Below are 24,461 nucleotides of genomic sequence, written 5' to 3'. Positions count from 1 at the left end.
GGATCAGGACTACACTGAGACTGGTTCAGAACCAGATAAAAGGTCCTCACAGTAACTTTAACATGTTAGCTCATAACATTTGTTTTTATGTCTTCTCTAACGTCAACAAACAGACCAAACACAATCATCTGTTTTGCAAAATATTCTTTTACTAAAGAAAATACTGAATATTTGTTTGAAAGCAGAGAGACAGGAGCGACTTTACACTGAAGCAACACGGAACATTAAAGATGATTTGGGGAAAAGCTCTTCACCGGAGGAGACGTTTCCACAAAAGATAAATCTAAATTAAGTTAAAATCTTGCGTTTCTTACGACCTCTCCTGCAGACGATCACCATGCATAACGTACAGATTCAACAACAAGACTTTGACAAAACACGAGACCGAGATCTACAAACGTTGTCTTCTAGTCTCCAAACAGGACTGTGGTCTATTTCTGAGGACATTTTGATTCATCCTCAGTCTGTAAAATATCATTTCTGACGTTTCTGGACTTAAATAACTTGAGTTTTTAACAAAGGGGATGTTTGTATTTACAACGAGTCTGTAACACACATAAACAAAACTATAAAAACAACTTTAAAACACTTTTAAACTAAAGCCAACAAACCGTGACGCTAAAGCATCGTACGTTCATAATTTATCAACAACGTCGCATCCAAAATAGACTCTGACTGAATTATGGATTGGTTTATAAACTGCACGTCCCACACACATTTAGACTTGCTTATTTATTCACAACATATATTTACAAAAATAGATTTTTTTTTTTTTGGCAAACGCTGAGAGAACAGAGCGAGGTAAAGACTCTCGGAGCTGACTGTGAAAGTGTTAAAGGCAGAAGCATCGCAGGGTTAAAGGGCCGTCAACAGTTACTGCAAAAAGTTCACTCTGTGGTTCCTTCGCACATTTAAAAAACACTGAAGACGCAGGCCGTTAGCTTAGCTTAGCATGAAGACTGGAAACAGAGGGAAACAGCTAGCATCACAACTATAAAGCTCAGTAATGAGTACGTCGTTTCTCATTTGTTAATAAGTGTGTTTCAGAGTTGCTTGTAAGTGTTTTTTTAATCTTTGGTCAGAGCAAGGCTAGCTGTTTCCATACGATTCCAGTCTTTATGCTAAGCTAAGCTAACCGGCTGTCAGATTCACCTAAAAACATCCCAAATATGACTTTCTACCATCAACAATGTTTTTAAATGAGCGCAGGAACGTCGAGCTAAGCCCTCGATGTATGAAATGTCAAGTCAGCTGAAGAGAATTTATATATATATATATATATATATATATATATATATATATATATATATATATATATCACAATATATAAAAGAGAACAATGAAATAAAAAATAACACAAAATATATATATACAGTATATTATGAACACAAACACGTATCAAAATTGGATGTACGCCTCACTGGAATGGAATAAAAACATTTAATAATAAAAGAACTACAAAGAGTAATCATTTTACGTAAATAACAACAAAACAAAAGGTTTCTATAAATACAAATGTTCTCCGTCAATGTCCTGTAAAAAGCCTCACGTGTCATATTTGAATAAGCTTTCCACTGGAATAAACGCCGCGCTGCGTTATTCAAAGTATCTATTGGAATTCATCACAATGTGAGTCAAGCCAGATACAAACGATAAGTTGACTCATGTAAAAAATATTCAGTGCAACCCTCTTAATTACTATTATTATTATTATTATTATTATTATCATTACAGTGTATTAAGCAGAGATGGAACAATCAGCAGTGGGAACTACTGCATGAGGTTTGCTCCAGGACACTGAACCAGCTCTACGTGTGTGTGTGTGTGTGTGTGTGTGTGTGTGTGTGTGTGTGTGTGTGTGTGTGTGTGTCGACATGAATCTCAGGAGGTCTCGTTGACCGTTCGCTCCAGCTCGAACACTTTACTGCTGCTCTCGTTCGTCCTCTGCTCCAGAGACCTGAGGGACAAAAGACAGGAGAGTTTATTTCTATTTCATTTCTAGGTCAGGTCATATTTTTTCAATCTAATTTTGAATACGTCGTTTTCAGAAACATTTAGACATATGGTGAGGGGTCACAGATAGCTGTTTCTGTGGGGCTCACCTGTGCAGGTCCAGCAGCACGTTTTTGGACGTCTGCGTATCGTTGCTTGTATTTCTGAAGGGTGGGTGTGTTTCCGCCCTGCTGGGCTCCACGGCCTCCTTCTGTTGCTCTGAGCGCCGCCACGCCGCCAGGACGACGGCCGTCGTGTCCTCCCATTGGTCGGGATACTCCCCGCCCAGACCGAGGAGGTGCGGCTGCTCGTCTTCGAAGGTCGATAACAGATTCCTCGACTTCACTAAAAGAGGAAAAAAGACATTTTAATTGAGATATTATCGATTGATATGTGAGTTTGAGAGGAGAAACTGTAACTCTTGAACAGGTTAATAAAGGTTTTCGCAGTGAAAACGATGTGTTTCGTGTGTTTCGTGTGTGTGTGGGCAGGAAACTGAATTTGACTGTCAAGAAAATTATATCTGGTCTCTATTATAAAAGTGCGTGTGTGTGTGTGTGTGTGTGTGTGTGTGTGTGTGTGTGTGTGTGTGTGTGTGTGTGTGTGTGTGTGAGGTAGTAGAGAGGATGTAGTGAAAGGTCAGCTCTTGTAATCAGTATCTGTGCAGCTTTCTATTATTGCAGCGCTGTAGGTGGAATCTGATTATTGCCGATGTTATAATGGAGCTCCGCAGTTCCATAGCCGGGAAAATAATGATTCATTACAAATAGAAACAGCAGGAGGAGACAGTTTATCTGAGAACTGTTCAGGTGTCTAAGTCCAATAATGCAACAGGGCTCCATGATATATATACATACATATACAACATATCATTTAATTGTGATTACTTGTTAATGTCGAGACAAGCTTCGTGCTTCGTGCTTCGTGCTTCGTGCTACACAGACGAAGTTATCATTATTAGATTATTCATGATGTCTGTGTGTTTGATTAGTATGTAGAGTTTAACCACCTGTGGTTGTGTAGGAATCTTTGACAGCCAGCTGTTTGGAAGCGAGGCCAGTTTCAGTGATGGTGGAGCACGGAGTCAAACTGCCGGGGTAGAAACTCCCCAAAAACAGAGCGAAACACAACACGACCACCTAGAGAGAGACGGGGGGGGGGGGGGAGAGAGAGAGGGAGGGAGAGAGAGAGAGAGAGAGAGAGAAAATACATTATGAATCAATGCTAAGCAGCTAATGAATGGAAGCAGATGCTTTCAATTCAATATTTTAATCAATGTTTCATCACAACAATCTCCTGTTAGCATGCACACACACACACACACACACACACACACACACACACACACACACACACGGTGTAGTACCATTAGGCATGATGATGTCTGGGTGCCGGCCATCCTGCAGGATTTGGGGACTTTACCGGCCACCACCGCCTGCAGAGACTGCAGCTGCTGTAACAGAGACCTGAGGAAGAAGCACACACACAAGTTAGACACATAACACACACAAGTTAGACACATAACACACACACACAAGTTAGACACATAACACACACACACAAGTTAGACACATAGCTTTTGGTACTTTGCAGATTCAGATTAATACAAAATACAATCAACAATAAATGACATTGCAATATGCATATATATATAATTATAACCCTGTTATATATTACTATTCTGAAATAGGCCATTCTGCATAGAGTGTACTTTTACTTCTGGTACTTTTAAGTATATTTTGATGCTAACACTGATGTACTTTTACTTCAACAGTAAGTGACAACAGAGTACTTCTTCTAAAACTGTCAATATGTAAATAAAACGACGTGTATGAGCTACAAACTGCTTCAGTGTTAATGTCTTTTATTCAGCGCTAGTCAGAGGATTTGTTCTGTCGTTTGCTTCATTAAAAAGACACACACACTATCCAGGTGCACCAGCATCAACACACACACACACACACACACACACACACACACACACACACACACGCAAGCGGTTCATTTAACTTTCAGACAGCGACGATGAAGCCCACTTTACCCACCGAGTGGAAAACAAGACCCTAAGCAGCTGTGATCCAGTGAGCTGTACACACACACACACACACACACACGCACACACACACACACACGCAGCTCATCCGAGCATAACGAGAGCGAACAACGCCGGCTCGAGCATTTCACATTAAAAAACAGCCTCGTGATTATGCATGGCTGCAAAATTGCCTATGAAGTGATCTACAGGGAGCTTTTGATTCCACAATAAAAATGCAGTCAGCGTTTCCCTCTCAGCTACACCGTGTGTGATAAAAAACAAATTCTTTAAAGGGATTGTAAAAATAAAAAAGGTGGATATAAACGTGAGGTCCCGGAGGATGTGTCAAGACTCATCTCCAGAGAGAGACATTTGGATTATTTGGATTATTTGGAGTGTTTGGATTGTCACCACAAAGTCCTGCTTTTAAAATTCAACTTGAGGAAAAGTGTTAGCAGCTAAATGTACTTAAAGTAAAAAGTACTCATCCTGCAAAATAGCCTTTTTCAGAGTGTTATATTATGCAAATGAGATAATTTGTACACACACGTTTCTGTGCAACAAGATAATTAAATATAAATAAATAAATGATAATAATACATAATCATTTTATTTCGGGACTACGGGGTTCTCCTGTTTTTCAAGTTTTGCTGTCGTGCAATTTACATTTTTATCATTCTTATGATAAAAGTACGAATTACGAGATGAAGTACGATAAGTACGTGATCAAGTATGATAAGTACGTGATGAAGAGCGATAAGTACTTACGTAATAAAGTACAAAAAGAACATGATGAAGGATGATAAGTACGCAATGAAGTACGACAAGTATGTTATGACGTAAGATAAGTATGTGATGACGTACTACAAGTATGCAATGAAGTACAATAAGTACGTGATGAAGTACGATGAGTATGTGATGATACGACAAGTATGTGATGAAGTACAACTCCAACCTGAGTCTAACATCAGCAACATAACTGAAAACACCTGTGAGGTTATTTGGGAGCTTTAATCTATAACGATTAATCATATTTAATAAGTCTAGCGTGTGTTTTGTATGTTAAATCAAAGGAGCTGTTAAACGAATGTAGTGAAGTACAATATATGATGTGGATATACTTAAGTAAAGTACTTTAACAGTACTTAAACTACGTTGTACCACTGCATTGTGTATTGTGATGCGTTGATTATTACCTGTATTTGCTGATATGATGATAAACAATCTTTTTGTCAGACTTTTGCAACGACACCTGAACGTTTCATACTTCACAGTGAGAACTACTTTAATTAAATAAATAAAACACAACCGTTCAGGACCTAAACCGTTACTGTGTCTGAAGTCAGTCACGTGTGTGTATTGAGCGTGTGAATGTGTGACTGTGTCGTTCTTACTTGTTGGTGCACTCCAGAGTTTCCACTTTCCTGCGTAGCTCGTGGTTTTCGTTGGAGCAGGTCTCCACCCTGTGGTCAGACAGACGTACTGCAGGGTCAGTGACTGCAGATCATTTAGCATAACTAGATGTAGTTCCTCTCTGTCATGATATAATCTTCTGCACTCGTAAATGCTTGCAATGTCCCATGTCTCTCTGGGTATGATGAAGAATGAAGAAGAGGAGGAGGACTTACTTCTTCTCCAGAGCGTCCATGTACTCTTTCTTCTTCCTGCGACTTTCTTGAGCCGAAATCTAAGACAAAGAGGAACAAATTCTTTTTATCAGAGCAAAAACCTAATGGAGACTAAACGTATCGTGACATTTAACTCACAATAAGTGGCTGTAGTTGACAACTTGAGCGGATTGTTAATAAATAATACGGATGTCGATATCTGTACCTTATTTTTGATCTTCCTGCGGATCTTCTTCAGCGCCTTCTCCTCGGCTTTGGTGAGCGGCAGCTTGGTGGGCACCGGGTAACCTTCGGCCACCAGCGTCCGACGCTCCTCTTCAGTCAGCATCAGGGGGCCCGACCCCTGCAGCTTCTACACACACACACACACACACACAAATGATGAAGACCCATAACATGTTTGTTGAAGCCAGGTATGAACAGGGGGGGGAGATGGATTATAACACTGAAATAAAGTTAATTATTAGCAGTCATTTCAATGCAAATGTCTCCAAATGAATAGACGTATTTTTGCTATGTGTGACAGGTTTGGATTGGTGGGATAACTCACATGGGCGGCGGTGAGCAGAGGGGAGTTGGAGAGGGAGGAGGCAGCGCGAGGCGACACCTTCAGGCCGGCCTGGGAGGGAGGAGGGCTGGTGGGGGAGGCGGGGGAGGACAGGCCGGGGGGGGCGTGGACGGGGCTCTGGCTGCCCTCCGAGTCGCTGCCGTGGGAGCTGGGAGGAGTGGGAGGCATCTGCAGCGACTCCAGACCTGGAACGACATCCCGATTAAAAAAAATGCTTCATGCAACCATGAAAAGTCGTGTTGTTAAAATAAACTGCTGTATCAGCAAACGGCCAGCAGGGGTCGCTGTAGCATCAGATAAGTGACTGAGTGAGAGGGTGAACCTTAAATTCACACCTTTGGGTGAAAGATTGAGGAACTGGTCCACTTCATGAGGCTCCAGTTTAATCTGAGGGATGATGTTCTCCTCTTTTATCTGACGACAGAAGGAGAGTGATGACACAGTTACAAACATGGGAAAGAAATCACCGAAAACATCATCAACGATCGTGACGCTTAACCCTCACCTTGAAGGCTTTGCCCTGGTTGTGGCTGCTGACGGTGGTCTGAGGTGGGGAGGCGGCGGCAGCAGCTGGGGGGGCCACAGCGAGGCCCTCGGGCTCCTGAGGCCCCCTGCTGGAGGAGGCCAGAGAGAGGGAGAGGGTAGGGAGGAGGGAAGGAGTCTCACAAAGGAGGCTGTCAATGGCGTCCTCCTGCTCCATGGGCCAGTCGGCCGAGTCTCCATCAGACTCTGCAGCACAAGAGAGACATGGACTCCTGTTACTGTGCTCTGGGACTCTTCAGAAGGACTGTGATAAAAACTAATTCCACTAATCTGCCTCTTACCTGCGTCGCTGCCTTGCTCTCCGGTCAGGTGCGACAGGGGCGACTGTGGTCGGCTGTCCCCGCAGAGCGAGTAGCTGTGCTCGGCCGTGATGTGAGGCGGCAGAGGGGAGGACGGGGACAGGTCGCTGCCGTCCTCCCCCTCCATGGCCTCCACGCCGCCTCGCACCCCGGACAGGAAGGGGTCGCTGAGCAGCTGGCCCAGCAACGCATCCTGGGAGAGATCGTCGAGGAGCTCGGAGAAGTGCTGCACAAGACAAGGAAGAAAATATATACTGTAAATATCTTATTTAATACAAGCATAAAATATCAATCTGAGACGATGACACAGACGGATAATTAGATACTTAGAGTGGAAGACAGCCTGCCTGTAATTACAGACGGCTAAACCTTTACTTTAACTTCTCCCCTCAGGGAACACTAAAGCAGCCAATTAGAAACACGGTGTGTGTGTGTGTGTGTGTGTGTGTGTGTGTGTGTGTGTGTGTGACTCTCAGTGTGAAGCCATGAAGTAGACAAGCGTCCTCCTTCCCCACATTCCTGCTGCTCTCTCTATCTTTCCATCTCTGAAGGTGAGCGTTCAGGTGTTGTGATGAACAAAAACAAAAAGGCCCCGCAGGTGACGTGTTGATAGCATACTGACGTACATCTCCTGTTAGTGAGCGTGGAACTGGTAGAATCCTATAATTACTGCCGGAGAGCCAGCAAATCATCACAACCTTGTGTTTCTTTTCTTTTTATATTTCAGTATTTTCATTATATTTCATCTGCAGGATTTGTTGTTGATTGTCGTCAACAGAATGTGAGTAAAAAGTGACATAATTTGTTGACAAATGTGTTTTTTTTTAACGACCAACAGTCCAAAAATAATAAGTTTACCATTTTATAAAATCAGAGAACAGCAACAGATGCTCATGTTTTAGTTTCGGGCAACAAATAATAGATTATTTTACTAGATTTTGTCTTGCTTATACCTTTATTTTGAAAACTGAAAGAATAAGACTTGTTGTAGCATCAAGAAACGTTTAATTTAATTCGGAATAAATTAACTACTTTGCTGTTAACTAAAACAATATTCTAATAAGTCTAATACAAGTAAGAGTGACTAATTATTGGAACAGCAACATTTTTATAGTATAACTGTGTGACTACAAAATAAAAGTCCTGTCCTCACTCGAACTCATCGCTCCCGAGAGAACGTGAAAATATTTCTGCTCAGATTCTGTTGCCGGGCAGAAGATCGTATCCAATGAAATATTGGTGATGTGAGAGCAGTCTGGGCTCAGCCAATGAGAAGTAAATAAACAGTTTAAATCAAACACACGTGAAACTGAGACATCTGGAACTGTTGCCCGAGAAAAGGAAAGAAAGGAAATGAAGGAAACTTTATTCAAAAGGTGAGTTTAGAGTTTGAACAGACAGAAGAAGAGGAAGAAAAGAGAAGTTTAAAAAGACAAATCTGCAGTTTTTATCGTAAAAAGTTAAAGTCTAATAGAGTGCAGTTTTAATTTAGGAAAGAGATTAAAAAGAAAGAAGAAGGGAAAGGAAAGGAAGAACGAAGAATGGACAGAGGGGAAAGGAAGGGAGGATAAAAAAGGACAAGGAGGGAAGTAAGGAAAGAAAGAAGGAAGAGAGAAAGTAATGGAAAGGAGAAGAAGAAAGGAATTGAAAATAAAAACAAAGACCGAAGGAAGTTAGGAAGGAAAGAAGGGAAATTAAGAGAGGAAAGGAAAGAAGTGAAAAAGGAAAGGAAAGGAAAGAAAATCTACCATTCAGACATATTTTGTTCCGTGACATCAGACAAAAGGACGTACGGAGAGACGAGAGTGAAATCAAGATGGAGGAAACAGGAGGAGGGCCAAACATGTGGCTTCAATTACAGGCCGAGAGACTTTCTATTGCACACACACACACACACACACACAGTGAAATGACCTCTTAACTCCATAAACACACAGCACACTCCTGCAAACCATATGCTGCCCTATAAGGCCGCTGGTTTCAGGCCTCTGTGTGTGTGTGTGTGTGTGTGTGTGTGTGTGTGTGTGTGTGTGATGCAAACACCGACAGCGTACCGTGAATCTACTCAAGGAGGGAAGACAAATATTTACACTCTTATCCATCAGATGGGTCCATTTCCACCTTTCAGCCAAGAAAAGAGTGCACGTATGAGTGTGCACGAGCCAAAACCCATCACCTTTACAGCAGTTCACGACGCTTTACAGCATCTCCTGGCTACCACATCTCATACGTCTGCTGCTGGTGTTATTGCTCAGTTATTGACAGTTGAGGGTTTTGTAAACGAATAAAATAGCACTTGTTGCAGGAGAACATTAAATATATGAAGTGAACTCCATTAAAAGTGAACATTTATTCAAGTTTAGAGAAAAACAGTTAGAAAATATCCTCAAAGAGGGAGTAAAGAAAAGGAGATTGATCAGGTTTCAGCTGAGAAAGAGGAGAAACCATCATGATGGTAAAAGAGGGTGTAGTTTTTATGGAGGCGTAATTACATCCAGAACCCATCTTTAAATAAAAGGCCATATTTTGTGGGTTTAAGTGACATTTGACATTAACTTGTAGTTTTGTCAGATCAATATAAACCATTAATAACATTCTTAAATCTGCATGCAAATCATAGCAAATAAGAGGCTCCTTGGAACTGCAGAACCATCACATTTTCACATTATCTTCAGCAATCCAGTGATACTGTCTGTAAATCCTGCATACAAGAGCAGGTAACAGCTAATTCAGCACACTTTAAATGATGCTAACCCGCCGAAACGTAAACAAACACGGGCTACAACGAGGCTCAAGTTTTTAGCTCACAGCTAATTCACAGTGCAGACGTTTACACAGAGAGGAATAAAGCCTCTTGTTGTTCAAGAAAAGGAAATGGGAGAGGTCCATCTCTGCAGAACCACACCAAACACACACATATAGAGAGGGTTTGTATTCGCTCCCTGTCATTTTCTGTGTGTGGTTGTGGCTGAGAGAAGAAACTGTGATGCAGGGAGTAGACCGGGCTGCAGGATGGGTCACTGGTCGGGTGTAACTCATCACACACGCAACAGAAACCTCTTTGTCTTCGCAGCCCAACGCAGAGGCGTTACTTGGGGTCGACTGTAACTCGACACTCTTCGGCTGGGAAACGGAATTTAAAGCCTAAATGGGAAAAAGTGGGAGCGTAAACTGGAAGTAGGGCAGGAATCCGTAGTCACTCTGAAGGAGCAGTGGTGTTAACAAAGAGCCTATTCTCATGTTCTTTCTGAGAAACATATCGAAACACAGCAGAGGACGTCGCTGAAAGTGCAGATTGTTATCTTTTAATGAAGCCACAATGAAGTCTGTCGATGGAGGAGGAAAAACAGAGAGACTATCTCTCCGGTTCCTGGCTCCTCCAAAGAGAGACAATCCTCTCGGAGGCCTGATCTTAATACAAATCAGAGGAACACTGATGAAGAGAAGATGCCGAACTGGGTCAGAAAAGTCTATTAAACAATCAGAGGCAGAACTGAGGGCGAAGGAAAACTGTGAGCTGAGATTGAGTCAAAGAGCATCTCGTTTTTTTGTCACCATGTTGCTTTTTTGGACGCTGAATAAGCTGAATAAGACGTTTTAGGCGACCAAAAAAGTGTAAAATGAACTGTCATGAAATGAAAACACACTGTGAAAGATGAAAACACGGACAACTCCCAGACCAAATTTCATACCAATCCATCTGACAGTTGTAGCTACATTTCACGCTAAATTACACATTTCAACCTCATGGTGGCGCTACAGGAAACGTCAGAGGATCACCAAAGTCATAAGGATTCATCCTCTGGGGATCATGAATGTCTGTACAAAATTTCATGCCAATCCATCAGATAGTTGTTGAGATATTTCAGTCTGTACTTAAGTGGTGGACCAATTTCTTTAAAAACACTCCCAGGCAGAGTGGAGAGTGATAAGCCTTCACAATAAAAGCCTCGGCAGCTGTGTTGGTCAGGAGTTAGCATTTAAATTAACGGTCTGGGAGTGGAAGAGGAGTGGAAGGAATGTCCTCTCAGGCCTGTAATTCCTCCGTTCAATAAAGTAGGATGTCTGTTTTAACGCTTAATGACCAGAAGTTTAAAACTTCAGAGGTAGGAAGAGGAGGGACGTTTGATGACGTAACACCTTCCTCCCTTAAAGAGCAAAAAACAGATGTGAAAGAGTACTGGCATTACTAATGACACACACACACACACACACACACACACAAACACAGAGACAAGGGTCATCTCCTCGGAGAGTGTGTGTCAGTGTGTGTGTGTACCTTGCCCTGGACTCATCTGTGTGTACTTTTGCTGATGATACAACTTCACAAACACTAATAAAAAAGACACACTTGGCGTTATGTCAAGATAAACTCAATGACTCATTTGTTTGTTTTGGATCCAGGTTGAAGACTTGTTCCAGTCACTATGTAGACCACCAGCACGTGTCCCATCAAAACCAGATGAAACCAGCATTAAAGTCCCAAGAGGTATCTGACCGTTTATCTGCCGCTTTACTGTTAAATAATGTATTCATAGTTTCGTTTCCACTGTTTTAAAAAGTCACCAATAGGTTTATAATCTGTAGCTAATGGCTTTATTTATAGATCACTCATTTATAAGGCAGTACATCGCAAATAAACGTCCATAAATCCACTTATAACTTGCCTCGAAAACATCACGTTTTAGCATTTCCGTCAGTATAAAAGTGCTCCAGCGATACTTGTCTGGACCTCCATGGGTCCACTGTAAACAGGAGCAGCTAATAGCTAATTCGGCATAATTTTAATGATGCTAACTTGCCAAAATGTAAACAAATCCAAGCTGCAAATACACAGTGTGAGACTTTTAAAACCCCTGATATATGTCAATAAGTCATTATAAGGCTCATGAGTTTCTCCCTATCTAGTCAGCTATCATCTAATGTTAATATTTAATTAAACATCTTGATAACGCAACTGGTTTTGTTACTTTCTGCTGACTTCAATTGTTGTTTTTATGTCTTTTCTTTCAGTTCATGTTCTGCTTTCTTTTATTTAATCTATTGAAGTTTGTTCCAATTACTTTTAAAGTTTAAATTACTGTAAAACTCGTTGAAACCTTGTGAATGAATGAATATATATATAAATAAATAAATGTGCCTTTTCTTCACAGATAAAAGTTGCCTCACAAGTAAAACAAAACTTTGCTTATCTTGAAAGTTGTCTGAGTGAGATTAAAATCTAGTATTCTGTTGAAAGCATGCACTGAGGAGATGCATGATATTACAGAACAGATGAACAGGTGGCGAAAAACCAACCGAGAGACAGAAGCGTCTAAAATAACTCAAATTTAAAACATGTTTCAGTTTCAGTTTTGTTGCAGGTTTCTGTGGTATTTCTTTGATTGTATTTTGTCACTGAAGGTGAAAAGTTATTCTATATTCTTCTTTGACTTCAGCTTCCCAGCAAGTCCAGAGACTCTCAAAAAAATCCAGTTCCTCTGCATTCGTAGTAAATTCCCACCATCCTGACCCTCTGGTGAAATTCCCAAAACACTTCCAGATAAAAAAAAAAATATTTGCATAAACCTCAGTTGATGCGACTGCGTCCCCATTCCTGCAGCTGTGAGCCGAAGTGCAGCAAGTATCTGCTGGAATGCCAACAATGTTTTAGCACTTGGAGAACATGTGGAGAGACTTTGTCTGCAGAGAGATTCCTTCAGCGGCTCGGAATACAATCTTTAATACTTGTTGATAACTTCAGGTCAAATTGAGACAGTAAACTAGTGTTTGAGCAGAATAAACAGCTAATAACAAAACCAATGTTTGTGCATCAAACACGCCGGCAGCTTGTTATTAGTAAATCCAAGAGGTTTCTAAAAAGTACAACTATTTGGTGTTTTATTCCAGCGTTCAGCGATTTATTCCAGTAGAGTCGACAGGCCCACATGAGGCTTTAAAGGGGACGTTAGGCACAGCCTCAGCTTTTCATCAATACATGTACTTTGTTTGAATCAAGTGTAAAGACTCGGTTGTGTTTTAAGCCGAATGCATGCTTAAGTTGATCTTATTAGCGCCACACGAACTCAAAGCAGAGCTGAGAAATTTGACTAAAGAGCTTTTTTTTCTCAGTTGGATCGAGAATAAAATCATAGAAGTATAAAACAGCTGTTCTGCACCGTAACGAGCCAAAACACCTACAACCATCATATGTTTGCATCAGATAACCCTGATAGTAAACAGGACTATTTATCACCCACCATTCTTGTAACAGCTCGGAGACCCGAGGCCATCTCGGCTGTGGCATTAATATTGTACGAGTCAGCATAATCAGACGAATTCCAGGCCTTGGAGGGTTTCTGCTATCTGGGTCTTATCAGCACCGAGGCCTCGTGTCCGGGCTGTGTTGGAGGAGCTAACATGGTGCAGCTTCACGTGTGACACCATCATTTCCAACGGACACACAACCGCACACATCCGTCTTGTTGACATCATTCGTTCCGTAATGTCTGAGGAAGTAAAGTGACGTCGCTTCACAGAAATGTCCTCGTTGTGAAGGAGACTCAAAGTGGTTCTCACAAGGATTAAATTACACCCACACACACACACACACACACACACACACTCTCCCAGATTCAGATTCTAGATATATACGATATCATTTGTCTCGGACTCACATGATTTGACTCGTCTCATCATTTCCTCCATAGTTGCATTAATTAACAAACTAAATACCAAAGCAAATCACAACCACACATGATACACGTCAACCAGAGATGAGATCAAGCAACATGTTGCACGAACGACCCTGCAGCCTCGAGAAACGTTATTCCAAATCGGTGATCCAGAGAGCTTGATTTGAGCCAGATTTATCTACTAATCAGCAAAAAGCAAAACAGTCATGGAAGGAAGAAAAACAGTTTTTAGCTGACAAGGAAATCCTCACTGACTGGATTCATTATCAACTAACCTTCCTGCCTTAACGTAACCAAGTAGTTTTGTTGCCTAAATGTTGACTATTTTAAATATAAGAAACAACTTAATCTGCCTTGATATTATTCAATTCGTTCTTTAAACAGATTTGAGTCGGGGTGGAGTGATGGTAAACGGATGTAAACAGCAGGATGTGAGGGAGAATAACAGCAGGCGGGACGTCCAGCAGTGTTTACTCTCCACCCACAGTGGGAGGACAGGAATAAACACACAACGCCTGAATGTGACACAAATCACAGCTGATCCATTACAAACCAGCTCCCCAAAACCTCAAGGTCCCCCTTCCTGTTCAACACCGTCGTCCTTGACCTTTGTTTTTTTTCGGTCTCATTAATGTTTTCACGCTTTATTTAAAGAAGTGCACGCAGAGCCACGACAGGAAGTGTGTTAAAAATAGGAAGTGTCACAGCGGCGACAAAGAGATCCCGAGTCAAAGTTCACATCTATGAGTCAGTCGTTATCTGACGGGGACTCTGCTGATATTAGAGGGCAGGTGTGTGTGTGTGTGTGTGTGTGTGTGTGTGTGTGTGTGTGTGTGTGTGTGTGTGTGTGTGTGTGTGTGTGTGTGTGTGTGTGTGTGTGTGTGTGAGGGAATCAGTGAGTCCTCACACCAGAGACGATATAAAAAACAGACCCAGACGATGACAAATGGAAAAAGCTCTCATTTTCTCCCCCGTCTGGCTTCCCAAAAGTTCAAACTCTTACCCTCAAAACACACACACACACACACACACACACACACACACTTTCCAGTCTCTGTCATTCTGACCGATCACAGAGTACAACCCCCACTCTGCACACACACACACACACACATACACATCCAAACACACACTGACCCTCCAGATGTTACGCAATGACTTCACCAGACTGATAGAAGCTACAATATCAGCTTGAACTTTCCTCATGTCAACAAAATCCCAACAATGAATCAAACCAACGAGTATCGTCAGTGTGTCCTGATAAATCTTCTTCCTTTCTCCACCAATTTGCACTTTGAAAATAACTGCACTAGAGCACCAAATGACGATTAATCCGCTGCTGAAAATAGTCCCGAACAAATGCACTACTTCTTTCCGTTTCTTTGACGAAAACTACAGAGACCAGCAGGAAATTACTATATATATATATATATATATATATATATATATATATATTTATTGGGTGTTGTTTTTAAAGAAATAGTCCGACACGTAACTTAACACTGTTCACATATCATCAAATCAGGACTCTACTTCCTGTCGTCAAACACAGCTGAGACTGTTTGTGTCAAATACAAGCACAGCTGTCTTCTGATGTCTCTCCCTCTCTCATCCTGAGTGTGTGTGTGCTCGTTATAAACTGGGTCAACACACACACACACACACACACACACACACACACACACACACACACACAGACACACACATGAATAACTTTTTCCATCTCTGCACTGTAACACTGACCGGTCACAAAGTACCATTAAACACACACACACACACACACACACACACACACGTTACTCAACCAGTGAACTCCCTCACCCCTTTCTAGTTTTTTCAGCTCTCCTTTTGTGTTTTTTAAACGATCTTCCTTCAACACAAACTGTAAACTTGTCTCCTCCTCATGACCATCATCTGGGTAAAAGAACTGGGTCAATGCCGGTCCTGAGTACCAGAGATCGCTTTAATCACAGGCAATCACTCCCGGGAAACTTGTTTGGGCGCGCCTCCGATCTTAAATCCTGTGTTAAAGCGTTAGAGAGCTGTGAGAGGGACGTTTGCCAAGTAGAGGCATGCTTGAATGTCAAGTCATACACACACACACACACACACACACACACACACTGAACTATGCACGGATGAACGGGCTTGTTCACGTCTCTTTAAATGGAAAGGTTCAAGAGAAAAGGTGAGATGAAGAGTTCGTCTAGAAGAATGCAGAGACACGTATTATTTGACCAGAATGGGTTTTTAAAACGTGGATTCCAGTACTGATATTATGGATTTAAGTAATATTTTTGCAATATTTTTGTTGTTTGTATCTCGCTGAGATAGCCGATAAAAGTGCCCCAGACATCAGATCTTTCCCATTTATTCCCAGTTTGTCTGCAGTCACACCTGCAGCTCAGTATTTCTTGGACAGTTCAGTAGTGTGACATTATTATTGAGGTGGAAAGTTTGATAACCGCAATCTGTCTCTAACCTCAAGCAAGAGATTTAGTTGTGAGAACAAAAAGCGTTTTCCTCAAAACATAAAAGACAATGCAGGTGTGTTGCATGGGAAGGACGTTTTTAGGAGACAAGGCCCAATTTTGAGTGTTTCAAAACAGCTGATATGGAAATTCAATAAAAAAAATTTACTTTAAAAGTAAATTTAAAAAGACAAACAGATAAACCGGTGAAAACAAAAAGAGTTGTAGAGGAGGAGAAAGATGAATAACTCATCGTTCACACAGAAAGAAGAGTCAGGACGAGAAACAAGGAGGTTGAAAAGCAGACTCAGAAATGGGAGCAATGGAGGAGTTTCTGGCATTTTGGACAGGAGCCGACTCGTCCCGACTCTCAGCTCTCCCTGGAGGAGTGACGAAGAAGGAGGAGGAAGAGGAGGAGGGATGGAAAGAGGGGTGAGAGGTTAACTAGACAGCGGATGGAGAGGTTTCTGTTTAAAGCTGATTGTACACTTTAAGTCAGGATATGAGCTGCAACATCCATAAAAAAACAAAAACATCGGAGGGGGTCTCACAGCTCATACTGTTTAATAAGCACATGAAACACTTTGATGTTTCATGCCCCCAAAAACTACACCTAAATACTGTTGATTGTGCAACTTTAAACAACATAACATTCTATTTCTTGCTCCAAACTTAAAGCTCAAATCTCCACCTCGGTGTCTTTTAGAATTGATAAAGAAAGTTGGTGAGTTAGAAGCATTTTCACCAGGCTGCTATTATACCACACAGCTTCCAGACTCATGTGTGGGCTGTGTGTATAAGCTACTCACAGGGATATTAAGCCCACACCCTGCTAACCACACACACACACACACACACACACACATCCATTTCAAACCTTTTATGGTGACTAAAGCAGAACCGGAGGGGGCAGATGTGGGACGGGTAAATGCAAGAATCAAGAGAGACAGACAGAATTACAGACAGAGGAGGTAAATTTAGCTTTGCCTCGGAGAACGAAGGCTCCTGTGGATTTTCCATAATGATCCCTCACGCGCTGATTACTACCTTCGCTTTGCTCCCAAACGGCCGTCCGCCTGCAGCAAAAACTTGAGTCCACTTTCAAAGTCGGGAGAAAAGTTGCATCAGATTTGGGGGGAAAAAAGAGAGAAAACGTGGCCTTCGTGCGTCCATTTGCACACCATGTGTAGACCCGCTGTCACTTTCTGAAGCCAAAAGAGTTCAAGTCAGCAAGGTGGCTCTGATTAAAACAATGTAGACAGATTTTGTGAAATATGCCAAATATTTTATGGGTGGAAAAACCTTAGAAGTATTTTGTGTAACATTTACAACCAGTGTACTATGCTATTTATTGCAATGTCTTAAAAAAATTATCTTATCTTTCAACCTGGGATTTCATTATTGTGACTATGACTATATATTTTAAATATTACATAAATAAATCTAAACTCTTGTCTCTTAAACCACATATACACCTGGCTATACCTAGTAGTAGTAGCACTAGCTAGCTCGCAAGTAGCTAGTGCTAGTTGCTAACTAGCTTTTGCCAAGTTTGTTTAAGTTTGTTTAACTCTTGTATTAACACAACATATATAACATTTTCCTTGTCCAAGTAGTATATCCAAGTAGAGATCACACATTACTGCCAGGTGTAAATGGGGTTTTGGTTAGACCAGACGTAAATGCAGAATTTAGCTACATGGATTAGCTATTTAAGCTAACTGTGTAGGGATCTACTTCCATGTGTATGAAACATATCTTATATTGATAAGTGTCACTTTAATTAATCAAACACAGAACGTAAAGTGATAATAAACAGTAAATCATTAAGCAGCTCCAGTTTCCAAACAAAAATAAGAATCAACAGCCATGCGAGCAGCTCCGTAACGCTAGCGTGCTAACATGCTCAAAATGCTAAAATCTGTTGCTAAGCAGGTTTACCATGTTCCCCATTTTAGTTTGGCTCTACAAGCAGCAGAAATATAATCAGAAAATTCTCTGTATCATAGTATCTTAAAAAATAATTGATGTAAGTATTAATTTAACTGTAGTCTGTTTCACACAGTCAACTCTCAGTCGACCAACCAGAAGATCCGGCACCACACCTGCGATAATAACACTTCATTGTCGAACACTGGTGCATTCCTTTAGGCGAGTTAAAGATGGAGAGGCCGGTCTGGTTGTAATATTCAAAACTGGAACACAGTAGTGGAATGTAACCCAGTACATTTACTCAAGTACACATTTAAAGTACTTTACTTTTACTTCACTACATTTCTCTGACAGCTTTAGTGTCTGTCCAGATGACAGTTTTTCATCCCCTTCCAGTGAAAAACACGTATCTCCAGACGTGTTGATGTTTAATGTTTGTGATAAACTGAAGGATGAAGTGTTCCTTTATGTGTTGAGAAGATCCTCCTTCTTCTTCTTCAGCTAAATAAACTCTTTAAAATGCATCTTCACAAAGCTGAAAACAGGCTGTTTTTCTTTTTAGAGATTCGTGGTTCTCACATTAAATCTAGAAACATCATGAACAAAAGAAAAACACTTTTACTTTTGGAAACTTTAAATAATGTTGCCAACAATACTTTTACTAAAGTAAGGTTCTGAGTGCAGGAGTTTTACTTGTACTGGAGTATTTTCACACAGTGTGGTATTAGTACAGACATCTGAGACACTCGAACTTTGATTGGCAGTAAAATGTGACTGGTTGTGAAATTATGTCGTCATTTACTCACTATCTGTATATAAACTGTGTGTGTGTGTGATGGTGTGTGTGTGTGTGTGTGTGTGTGTGTGTGTGTGTGTGTGTGTGTGTGTGTGTGTGTGTGTGTGTGTGTGTGTGTGTGTGTGTGTGTGTGTGTGTGCTGCCTACGGACCGACACAACAGACACATGGAGCATTCACAGAGAGACAGAGCGAGGCCACCGGCGAGCAGGATGCCCTGCCCCGACGGAGAACAGGCTGAGCTCAGTGAGCACACGGATCAGGCTGTTTACCTTTCGTCTCCTTGTGTGTTTGCTCTCGATGAATAAAGCGACTCTAAGTGTGTGTACTCACATCCTTTACTTGAGTAAAAGTACAGATTCCACACTGTGAGAACACACTGTAGAAATATTAAAAACGTAACATTATTTATTATCAGTAGAATTTACTTTAAGTTTGAAAAGTAAAACTATTGATTTTGCAGTAATATGTTCCCCGTCAGTGTTTTACTATTATATCTGATGTTTCTGCTGCACTAATGTGTATGTTGCATTTTAACTCCTTCGTATCCTGTTAACTAGGTTAATCTACATTAAAACCTGTCATCTAAAAATTTGTCAGACAAATGTAGTGGAGTAGAAATATAAAGTATCATAAAATAGAAATACTCAAGTAAAGTACCTCGAAGCACAATACTTGAGTAAATACTTAAGCTGTCAAAGCCATTATATCAGCTGTATTACAGCTGGAGTTTGATTTAAAGACACAGGTGAGTCTTTATCTGCAGGTATGCTGTGTGTTATGTAAGCACACACACACACACACACACACACACACAGCTGCCCTGTAGCGTGAGCAGAGCAAATATACTCGTTTCCTCTGCATGTCCTCTTCTTCTCTCCACGAGTACACCATGTGCTGAGCACCACGCCAAGTTCTTTTTTTAATGACAAGTATGTGTAAGAGCATGAAATAGCATTTTAGTTTAATTTCCTGATCTGTCTGACAGGAAGCCAAGCTTCCTAAACTCAAAAGCAGACATTTGGTCAAACCAAGACGGCCGGTTATCTCCCAGCTGAGCATCAATTCATGACTACAAACACTTCATCCTCCAGCAGAGACCTGGTCCACCATGGACAGACCCAGATCCGGCTTCTCTGCAGCTTCGGACCTGCAGTCGGAGCTCCGGAGGGAGGAGAGCTCAGCTCCCGGCGGCAGCAGCAGCAGCGTCTCCTCCTCCCTCCTCCTCCTCCTCCAGGAGCAGAGCTTCTCCTCTCTGGGAGCCAACACCGACACCACGCTGCTGGAGACCCAGGACGTATTGCTGGACCCGCTGGAGGGAAGGGAGGCAACGGGAGAACCAGAACCAGGACTGAGAGGATTCAGACTGTCCACAGGGACCACCAAAACCACAAAGTTAAAGCAGTCTATTTGGCTCTTAAGGAAAACTGAAGAAGAAACCAAGATATTTTTGAATGAATCGATTAATTTGACCTCCTGTTTTGGAGCATGTTTTCTCTTTCCTGAAATAGATATAACTTACGTCACACAAATACGTCCGTTGTTCTGTCAGAGGCGCAAGGATGAATGGAGAGAAAAGAACAAACCGCACCTTGGCTATGACGCTACGTTATTATTCTAAAACCTGAGGAACTTGATTATCATATGAGCGGAGACAAAGAGAGGGAGATGGGAGGGACGTCGGACTGATGAGGGAAGCAGAGATCGAGGATCCCACACATGCGACCGACCGAGGGGCTGTACATTGTTGTGAGGAATCTCACGTCAACAAAACCCCCGGGGAGAGAAAGTGAGAGTGAGAAAGTGAGAGTGAGACCCAACAAAGACTCCAGTCTGTTTCCCAAGCTGCCCGGGATTCAAACACTGCAGTCTTCATGCATCCCCCACTCGCACACACATGCTATTCATGCTTTACTATATATATATATATATATAGAATATTCACCTCTCTAAACAAGAGCATCTTAGTCCCGCTGCTTAACACAACCTGACCTTTGTGTGCCGTCGGCATGAGCGGCAGAGCGAGGCTTCATGTTTAACACCTGGAGAGGTTCAACTTTGAGCTTCGGATAGTCGAGAGCAGTAAAGTGGGACAGCAACACAAAATGGTTTTGATACAATAGCAAGAAATGCAGAGCCAAAATCACAAGTATCAAAACAAATTAAAAGCAGCTAATGTGTAATAATGTATTAAAGAAGAACTAGTCGTGATTTATTTATTAAATGCATGTTGATATTCAAAACAAATAAGTGTTTCTTGACACGATTCTTAAAGGGTTAGTGTTTAAGATTTGGTTGCATGTAGCGTTGTGGTTGCAGATTGCAACCAGCTGACTCCCTTTCCAAGATGGTGACCATACCATAATAACACTATAGGAGCAACGTAGGTCTGACAGCGGCTGGCCGTACCAACTCTTTGCACCGTGCTCCTCAGGGTACCGCAGCGTGTCGGAGAACTACCGTGAACTCTCTAGAGCCAGTGTTTGTTTTGTCCGTTCTGGGCTACCGTAGCAACATGGAGGTGCAACATGGCGGTCAAGAGGCAACCCACTCCTTATGTTAGATATGAAGTTTTCTAAGCCAACGAAAACACAAAGACTCTTAGTTTCATGTGAAACAAACGAAAACAAAGTTTTTTATATTATATTCCATTTCTGCTAAATGCTACACAATCGCCCTTTAAAGCGGGTTAGATAATGTGACTTTAATAGTCATAAGAAGTAGAATAAAGACGCAAGTTGTAATAAATCATAATTAAATGCAAAAGATTACAGAATTTGAATCTTAGTACGGCACTTTCATAGAGGAAGATCTTTCTTCTCATCGCATAATCTTCCAAAAATGTGCAGTCAATTCTGAACAGCTGCAGCTCGCTGGTCCAATGCTGCAGGACTCGTAGCCTCGGGACTCGTTTAAAAAGCCCACATTCACAGCTTGAATGCTCTGAAGTTTTATCAGTACAAGTCTTTACCTGTCTGCAAGTTTTCCTACAAGACTGTGTGTGTGTGTGTGTGTGTGTGTGTGTGTGTGTATTGTCTCAGTCTCAGGGCTCAATAGGCCTCTGTGGTGTCTGATTCCCGTCCTGCAAGCCAGCTGGATTTTTTTCCACTGTAAACCCAAACGCTCCCTCCCATCATCTACACACACACACACACACACACACACACACACACACACACACACACACACACACACACACACACACACACACACACACAGTCTCTGGCTCACTCACACACACACACTCTCTCCTCTCGAGAGACATATGGCTGGACGACAACTGAAGGCCATTTTAAAGCAGCTTTCCTGAGGAGATGCTGTGTGTGCAACTTATTTCTATTAAAAGTGGTATTCGTCGTGATATGCAACTCTGCAAAATGGCAAAAACGTACACAATAACTTTACTTCTTTAGACTCAAACATGTTCACAAACTATTCAACACCGTCCCCTAGAAATAACGTTGTTAAAATACAACTAATTTGCAACAGCAAATATGTTTTGGAAGAAACCTAATGCCACATTTTCAACTTGGGGGCCTCAAGCAGCGTCACTGGTGAAAATAACTGATGGAAAATATCTGTTAATGGAAAAGTAAAAGCTGTGAGAAGATACCTGAAAAAGATGGCTTTAACATCGACGCAATGCTCAAAAAATCAGTCACTATTTGGTTCAACTATGACCTGCGATTTGTTATAAACACAGTCCAAAGAGAAAGTATGAAAACAGGTATTTTTTCAATATATTAAGTATAAGCTTTATAAAGTGTATCACCCCATGTCAAATAAAGCATCTGAGTTATAACCTTTCTGACCTAAATGTTCATCACAAGTTAAAACACTGAAAGAACATTAAAAGTCTTATTTTGAAGTTCCATATCCTCAAAAACTAGTTGTTTATCTCCGTTATCTCTCATTTTGAATACTTTGTCACCATCTTGCTAAAAAAATGCGTTTCAAGGAAAAGGAGGCTGAGAAATCATCCAAAAGAAAGTTGCATCCTGGACCTCAAGGCTCAAGTTGTGAATGGAGAGGCGGGTACCAACACACACGCACACACACACACTTCCCTCCCCCCTCTTCTCAATCAAGGTGATTAAAAGGTGATTATTTCTCACTGACAGGTTTCAGAGCCAATCACCCTGATCGATTACTTACATTGGTGTAGAGCACACGGTCGATCTCTCCAGCCTCAGACAGCTCGCTGAGGTTCCGGTCCCAGTGTAGAAACGGTTCACTACCGTCCAGGATCTCCATGATTTCCTCCACACACACGCGCACACACACACACTCTCTCTCTCTCTTCTGGCCGGTTTGTTGTTGTTTTTTGCAGCAGAAATAAAAATGCAGCGAAGACAAAAACGGGTGTTTTGTTGCAGTCGGACTGAAAACCAAAACTCCAAAAAAAAGCTCCAACTCCGGTGTAAAAAAAAGAAGAAGTTTCCAACAACTTGTTAAAGGAAATAAATAAAATAAATAGAAACACGTGCCGTTAGTTCAGACTTGAGGGATTAATGTTCGATGTGTCAGAAGGCTGCAGCAGTCAGATTGAAGCTGCGCGTTATTGTTGTTGATGATCATCTGCTCTCTGCTTCAGCTTTCTGCAGCCTCCTCCTCCTCCTCTTCTTCACAGCCCAGACACACAGGAATGCATGGGCGGAGTCACGGACGAGCAGAGAAATTGGGGGAACTGAACTCAAGTAATAAAAGAAAATCAATAAAAAAGTGAGCACGACTGTTAACAAGTAAAAGTGAAAGTAATGTAATACATTGGAGGTTAGATGTAGGCTGTAGAATGTGGAGTGGTTCGTCTGTTCCAGCTGTTTATGACACTAGCGTCAAATACCTACAATAACAAACTAGAGTTTCCGGTTAAGAACTTCAAGATAAAGCCAGCACTCCTCATTTCAGGCCTTTGCTGAAGTTTTATGGCAATTAAAGTGAGTAAACAGTAAACAAATATATATACTGAAAGAAACTTGTGTAGGATAATAAGATAAAAGATTCAGTCTCTAACTTTTAATAAACAAATCCTGTTATGAATAGGTTTTGAGCTTTTATTTTTAAATCCACTCGACCCATTTCCGGTCCCACACTGGTAAATTCCGTCAAAGTGACGCGTCGTCTTTAAACTCAATCCACAGGTTTCCCCACAACTCAAAACCCCGCCCACCTCCATCTATCCGACCAATTACATCGCTCCCCTGTTTAAAGCCCGTTCGACCGTGCTTCTTCTTTGACTGACAAGTGACACAACCAATCAGAAAAGACTAAGACTAATCCTGAGGCCAATCACGTTAGGCCAAGAATACCTTTGACTTAAAGCCCGCCTCCGCTGCCGGAGAAACAGCCAATCAACGTCCACTAGCGAAAATACAAGATTTAAATAACTCAATACTTGCATAATGACATACTTTCATAAAGTAGACATTTATGTTTTTAATGGAAACATTTGTCATTAATTTTCTTAGAATTCCTTTAACAATATATTGTTTTTAATGGTTATTTGTAACTTTATCTGCTTTTC

The 24,461-nt window shown here is 41.4% G+C and overlaps 1 protein-coding gene across 1 annotated transcript; it reads right to left on the bottom strand.

The window, feature by feature from the left end:
* Window positions 1-129: 129 nt before the first annotated feature.
* On the bottom strand, window positions 130-23,606 carry creb3l2 (cAMP responsive element binding protein 3-like 2). Its single transcript, XM_079183768.1, has 12 exons — window positions 23,093-23,606; window positions 7,048-7,291; window positions 6,729-6,952; window positions 6,559-6,637; window positions 6,206-6,408; window positions 5,861-6,007; window positions 5,656-5,714; window positions 5,422-5,490; window positions 3,359-3,458; window positions 3,002-3,131; window positions 2,103-2,337; window positions 130-1,957 (listed from the first exon to the last, which is right to left on the bottom strand). The coding sequence occupies exons 1-12, from the start codon at window positions 23,189-23,191 to the stop codon at window positions 1,882-1,884; spliced, it is 1,665 nt and encodes a 554-aa protein (XP_079039894.1). The 5' UTR covers window positions 23,192-23,606; the 3' UTR covers window positions 130-1,881.
* Window positions 23,607-24,461: the final 855 nt, after the last annotated feature.

Source organism: Pholis gunnellus (assembly GCF_910591455.1).
Source record: "Pholis gunnellus genome assembly, chromosome: 22".
Classification (NCBI taxonomy): Eukaryota; Metazoa; Chordata; class Actinopteri; order Perciformes; family Pholidae; genus Pholis; species Pholis gunnellus.
The sequence above is the reverse complement of the archived record's forward strand: the minus strand, read 5'-3'. Positions and strand labels throughout refer to the sequence as shown.

Excerpts from the sequence above, each read along its gene's own strand:
- creb3l2 (XM_079183768.1), bottom strand. The coding sequence starts at position 23,191 with ATGGAGATCCTGGACGGTAGTGAACCGTTTCTACACTGGGACCGGAAC. Across the intron at positions 6,638-6,728 it reads ACCAGGGCAAAGCCTTCAAG|ATAAAAGAGGAGAACATCAT; the intron begins GTGAGGGTTAAG and ends TTCTGTCGTCAG. Across the intron at positions 5,491-5,655 it reads ATGGACGCTCTGGAGAAGAA|GGTGGAGACCTGCTCCAACG; the intron begins GTAAGTCCTCCT and ends GTCTGACCACAG.